The following is a 6,385-nucleotide window of genomic DNA, read 5'->3' on the forward strand; positions in this document are numbered from 1 at the left end:
CAACTTAAATTTGCAATGCCTTTAATTTGCATAAACTAACTGATGTATAAATTAATTTCTTACCCATGCTTCCCCCTTTCCTTTGATACCGCTTCCCCCCTCCCCCATTAGCAAATAATATTTTTTTTCCTCTGTATTTTGTTGACAATGGGTGCATTATTTATAAATTTTGTGTTTGTAAACTATGTAAAATATGTAAACTATTTTTTGCAGCATTAAAAAAAACAATCAAACCTCTAAATAAATAGAGACATTTCTAGTCACAATTATGTTTTCAGATGGGCTATGTGAAGTGTACCCGCTCCTAGTCGAATCTGCTTTTGTGTGACATGAAACTGGATTTACTCATCTCAAGCCCTACACCAGAGTCCCGCCCAGTGCTAGTGCTAACTGCTAACAACTGTAGTCTGCTGCTTTTTGTTGTCATGTAGAGAAAAGCTACTTCAGGAATTATTAAATAACACTGGTTGAATTGATGTGTGGTAAAAGCTCTCCAGCATGTCAGGTATGTATCGTTGTGATTTTAATTGAATTATGTTGCAAAACGGACCAACTGGAGTGTTGGTTCAATAACGATAGAAAACCGAAAACTGCTAGTCTGATTTTATTTAATATTCGTTTTGAAAAGACGACAGTGAAGTGAAATTATACACCAAAAATGTGAAGTACTAAATAAATAAACGCGTTACAGACAAGAATAATAAGGCAAAAACAGTCAAAATTTGAAAGCTGATTTTATAGATTGTTATTACAAGTTTAACTGGTACTAACATGTTCTAATTAATACATTACTGATGCAAAAACTTGAGAAAATGAGATCTAGGTAGTCCAGCAATGATTATGTCAGAGATTAAATCTAAGGAATAACAAATTTATTAGTTAAACATTATAGAGACAAACAAATTAATTAAGTAATTAATAGTGAATAATAAAATCTAGAGTATTGTATCTAACAGATGAAGATCAGAATATACAGAAAGAAGGAAAAAAGATCCAGAAGAGAAGCAAGAAGAGTAAATAAAAAGCAAAGAAAAGCTAAACTATCAAAGACCCAGTCCATTTTATACCATAAACATAGGAAAACCTATTAATATATGGAGTATATGAATATATAAAATCAAAAGTAATTAACGAGATTAACATGAAATATGAATAAAATGCATGAATATGAATATTAACCATTTTGGATCCACCAATTACGTTTTATATGGATTGTGCCTTCTGTGTCGATGCAGGTTTACTCGTATCATAAATGTAATTGTTCACAAGGTGGGAGTGTTTAGCAAGAGATCCGTGATGGGGATATTCTGCTAAATAGTTCTTTTAAAATCATGGCAAGTGTTCGTTTCGGAATGAAGGCTAACACATCTCAACATTATCCTACTTTATGATATAGAATAGGACAAAAGCTACATTATTGAATAACTTAAGCAGTAAATGATAACCCAAACATACAGGACCTTTTTTTTTTATAGAATTCAGATAAAGTGGCAGATAGCAACAGTTTCCTTGGTAGGATTGGTTATTAAAATATTTAGTGTGAGGCTTAACATATGCATTTGCATGCAGATTTCAGATATCTGTTAAGTAATTTTGACTACTAAGAATGGTTTTGAAACAGGCCATTCACGTGTGTGAATGAAGAACCTTTAAAATGGCGTTATAGGGGCACTTTAAAGTAATCCAGTATCAATTCAGTAACTTTTTTTTTTCTCCAGATCTAGTCCTGTGGGTGTCAGTATCACACAGTGATCACAGTTCACACCTGCAGTGAAGCTCCTCCCACAACAATTCACCAATAAATACTGGGAATATTCACCTCATCCTACAAGAGAAGGACAAACTCCAGGTGTAGCAGTTGAAATCTGTGTGATTGATAAAGATGGAGTTTATTAAAGAGGAGATTGAAGACATGAATATTTCAGAACCATCCAGAATAAAACATGAAGATACTGAGGAACAAATAGGTTGGTGTCCATTCTTCATTCTTTACAGCTAAGTAACTTAAAAGTCCCCCTGTGGTAAAAATCAAGTTTTGTTATATATGTACATACATATATGTGGTGTTTTTAATATGCTTTAAGGACCCCCTGTGGTGAAAATCAAGTTTTTAATGTTGTTTATATGTCTATGTGGAGTTTTTAATATGCTTTAAGACAAACCATGTGCAAATTCATAAGGCAGCACCATTGCTGAGTATTTTATGTTTGAAACCAAAAACAGTCTAAAACCTGCGCTTTGAAATCGTGGGTGTTTGTGATGTCACAGACTACCTTGTAACCAATCACAACAAAGTGCCAGCAGGCTTTAGCATATCATTAACTATGACTGCTCTGAAGCAGGAAAGTCTCGAGAGAAGCCAGGTTATCCCAGTAAATTTTCTGTTGATATGAAAAATTTTGTCGATTTAGCCATATAGTGAGCCTATTATGATGAACTATATGCCTTTCTCCACTGACGTGAGTTGTTCAAAGCATTTGTAAGGATAGTGATTGTTAGAAGGCAGCTGTCTGACTCTCAGATTGCTATTCAGTCCATTATAAATTCTGATTTTGGACACCTCTGGAATGGATCAAACCATAGATATTAACTCTACCTAATAAGTTCAAGTAAATATGCTGGAAATCCGTGCTCATTCAAGGATGTGCTTTTATTTCATGTACGGAGAAGGCACGGGCACTGGATTTTAATTTTTTTTAAATCTGAAAAGTCCTAAAGCAACAAAATTGTCAAACATCAATTTAGCGTATGTTTACAGAGGAAAACGGCTGCTTGTTCTCTCTATACTGTCTGTTTTACTGAGAAATCGCTTCAGGCGATTCAGTGAGAGAGCCCAAATGTTATGCAAAGGTATTTTACCAATTCATAATTTAAAATGCAATTTAAGCATCAGAAAATATGAGCAGTTCAGCTGCACAGCTGTTAAACTGAATATACGAAGCTTTTTTTTTAAAATATCCAACACAAACAACAAATTGCTCATCAGTCACTACAGCAACAGTAGCCTATACTCTCTGAGCTGCCGTGAGCAAGTGGAGGCGGGATAATTTGCATATTCATTGATTCTTGTATATTAAATGAGGCTCGGGTGTATAGTTACATTCAAGCTATTTTAAGGTATGAAGACATTTTTTTTCACTTTTTATTTTTTAATATATCATTTTGGTGATCAAAGATGAGCTTAAGTTTAATACAAGTTCTTTAAAGCAGAAGTTCTTTTTGCGAAGCTCCCCCTACAGTTTCCTTCAGTGAATCACACGGTCGTAAATACTCCAAGCGCAGCTCTGGACTACAACGCTCACCAGCGCAGTAGTTTTGCAAATACATTACAAGAAAGAGGAGGTGGGTAATTTGCAAATACAGTACACTCGATGGAGGTTGGTAATTTTCGAAATTGTCTTATAAAGTCATAATATACATTGTTTTTGAATTACCGTAAAGCATTTTGTCACTCTCGCGTGAACGTGAACATGAGGCGAGATTGTCTCGGGTCGGTGCAGCTCAAGTTGCAAGTGCTGTATTCTGGTGCAGACGTGCCAGAGGGGGTTAGTGCATGCCTCAAACACACCACTACAAGTCAATTAACCATTTTAAGGACTTAGAAAACTATTTATGAAGGTAAAAAAAGTTACTTAGTTTTGCGTTAAGACAAACCATGTGCAAATTCATAAATCAACAACATTGTGGAATATTTTCTCCTTAAAACTGCAGTTTCAAAATACAGTTTCAAAAACACAGTTTAAATTCGCCATTGTTCTCTACGTCACAAACATGTCGTAACCAATCCCATCAATATGCGGGTCTGCTTCAGCATCTCATTAACGATGTTGTGAAGCAGAGTTTCAAGAGAAGCCAGGTTATCCTGGTATATTTTTCCATTAATATGAAAAATTGGGTACATTTAGCAATGTAGCAGGTGAATTATGTATATGATGTGTATTATGATGTTTCTAATAACTATTTGGCTTTCTCCACTGACGTTCTAAGTTATTCAAAGCATTTCTAATGATGCTGATTACTAGAAGGCAGCTGTCTGACTCTGAGATGGTGAACGGGAATATGGTTTGTGCATATGAACATGAACTTGTCAATGTGTAGCATTTACTACGGTAAAGTTGACGGAGCGGATCAGGTATTCTGAGCTCATGTGATTTAGTGGAGGCAGGGACAAATTTGAATAATTATGGATCCACCTATGCTAAATGAGCTATTTTAAGGCATGAACATTTATTTTAACAACAAAAAACATTTAAATATGTAATTTTGGTGATCAAGTTGAGTTTTAAGAGATAAAATTGACTACAGGGGGACTTTAAGCTAACAAAGCTTCAGTTCACCAGAATTGGTGGCTGTGAAATAATGAGCAAAATAGAGACAATAAGTTAAACAAAAAAATGCATCTAAATGCTTATCATGAATAGTTGTTGTCATCCACATTTTAATTTACAAGTAAATTACTAAAATATCAAAGATCTGATATTTCATGCCCTGTTTCTTTCTTCTGTTCAATCAGTTTTAACCAAATAATATTTTCATTTTAGACTGGATGGAGATGAAACCGCAAAAACATGAACTGAATGAAGCAGAGGAGGAAAAGCAGAGCATCAAAACTCAAAGAACAAAAGATAATAAGCCACACACCTGCTCTCAGTGTGGAAAGAGTTTTAGTCGAAAAGGAAACCTTAAGATACACATGAGGATTCACATTGGAGAAAAACTGTTTACATGCACTCAGTGTGGAAAGGGTTTTGCTGGTGAATCAGGTCTCATAAATCATCTGCGCATTCACTCTGGAGAAAAACATTGTGATCGGTGTGGTAAAGATTTTAATTCGTCATCAAATCTAAAAAAACACCTAAAAGTTCATTCAGATGAAAGGACTTTTGTGTGTTCTCTCTGTGGAATGAGATTTTCAAGTCTTTATCATTTTAAACTGCACAAGAAAACACATAAAGAAGTGAGGGATCATGTGTGTTTGGAGTGTGGGAAGAGCTTTACTACAGCTGGTGAACTGAAACAGCACCAAAGAATTCATACTGGAGAAAAACCTTACAAGTGCTCATATTGTGACAAGAGTTTCACTCGTTCTGAAAACCTGAAAGTACATGAGCGAGTTCATACTGGAGAGAAGCCGTACCACTGTACTCAGTGTGAGAAGTGTTTCAAATCTAAAACTGATCTCAAGAATCATCTACTTCGTCACTCTGGAGAAAAGCCATTTAACTGTGATCAGTGTGGTAAAAAATTTATTTCATCATCACATTTAAAACAACACCTAAACGTTCATTCAGGTGAAAGGCCTTATCTGTGTTCTTTCTGTGGAAAGAGTTTTTCATGGCTGGACAGTTTAAAACTCCACCAGAAATCACATAATGGAGTGAGAGATCATTTGTGTTCGGAGTGTGGGAAGAGCTTTATTAGAGCTGACTATCTGAAAGAACATCAAAGAATTCATACTGGAGAAAAACCTTACAAGTGCTCATCTTGTGACAAGAGTTTCGCTCAGTCTGCACACCTGAAATCGCATGAGCGAGTTCATACTGGAGAGAAGCCGTACTGTTGTACTCGGTGTGAGAAGAGTTTTAGACATTTATCAAGCCTTCTCACTCGTGTGAAAATACGTTGCAAGTGAGCAACATTTGTTGTATCTTGAATGTATTTGTTAGTATGAGATATAATATGGAGTTTGTCCTAAAAGCACAATATCATTTTGTCAATTTGGTAAAAAGCTTGAAAAATAAAAAGACTTAAAGCTTCACCAGTCCACAACTCTATGAACTCATTAACGTAGTTTATTTCTGTCAGGCTGGATTGTGTGCTAAATAGGTCTTTCTTGAATTAGATAAATTCATGTCATTTTTTTATTTAATAAGTGTACTAACTGTCTTCTGATAGTACTTGTAATTTCGAGAAATAAAACAGAAATAACATCTTGTCTGTAGGTGTTTGTTTCATTAACTTGTTTATCTTAGTTTTTAGCTCCCATTCTGTTGGAATAGTTACAAGGAAATGAATAACAAACCAAGGTGAAGTACATTGTATTTAATGTTTTAAAGGGTTAGTTCACCCAAAAATGTAAATTATTAATTACTCACCCTCATGTCCGTCCAAACCCTGACATGACTTTTGTTCATCTTCAGAACACAAATGAAGAGTTTTTTGATGAAATCTGAGAGATGTCTGTCCTTTAGACTGCCTTTCCAACTTGATGTTCGACATTTCAAAAAGTTCATAAAGAGATCAGAAAACGAATTAATTTGAATTAAGCAGTTTAGTCTAAATTTTCTGAAGAGACTCTGATCACTTTTTATGAAGAACAGATTTAATTTAGACTTTTACTTATATAAACCTCGATCAGCGAACATAAGCTGAAGCTCAACTGAAC

At 34.8% G+C, this 6,385-nt stretch overlaps 1 protein-coding gene across 1 annotated transcript; it reads left to right on the top strand.

The window, feature by feature from the left end:
- Positions 1–368: 368 nt before the first annotated feature.
- On the top strand, positions 369–5,978 carry LOC137004350 (zinc finger protein 271-like). The gene is made up of 3 exons (XM_067364600.1): positions 369–505; positions 1,719–1,967; positions 4,542–5,978. Exons 2-3 carry the CDS (start codon positions 1,883–1,885, stop codon positions 5,630–5,632), a joined length of 1,176 nt encoding a protein of 391 aa, XP_067220701.1. The 5' UTR covers positions 369–505; positions 1,719–1,882; the 3' UTR covers positions 5,633–5,978.
- The last annotated feature ends 407 nt before the right edge of the window (positions 5,979–6,385 follow it).

The sequence above is a fragment of the Chanodichthys erythropterus genome, chromosome 17, assembly GCF_024489055.1.
Source record: "Chanodichthys erythropterus isolate Z2021 chromosome 17, ASM2448905v1, whole genome shotgun sequence".
Taxonomy (NCBI): Eukaryota; Metazoa; Chordata; class Actinopteri; order Cypriniformes; family Xenocyprididae; genus Chanodichthys; species Chanodichthys erythropterus.

Bases quoted from the DNA above. Each gene is read 5' to 3' on its own strand.
- LOC137004350 (XM_067364600.1), top strand. From the start codon at position 1,883: ATGGAGTTTATTAAAGAGGAGATTGAAGACATGAATATTTCAGAACCA. The intron at 1,968-4,541 runs GTTGGTGTCCAT...TTTTCATTTTAG, and splicing joins AGATACTGAGGAACAAATAG to ACTGGATGGAGATGAAACCG.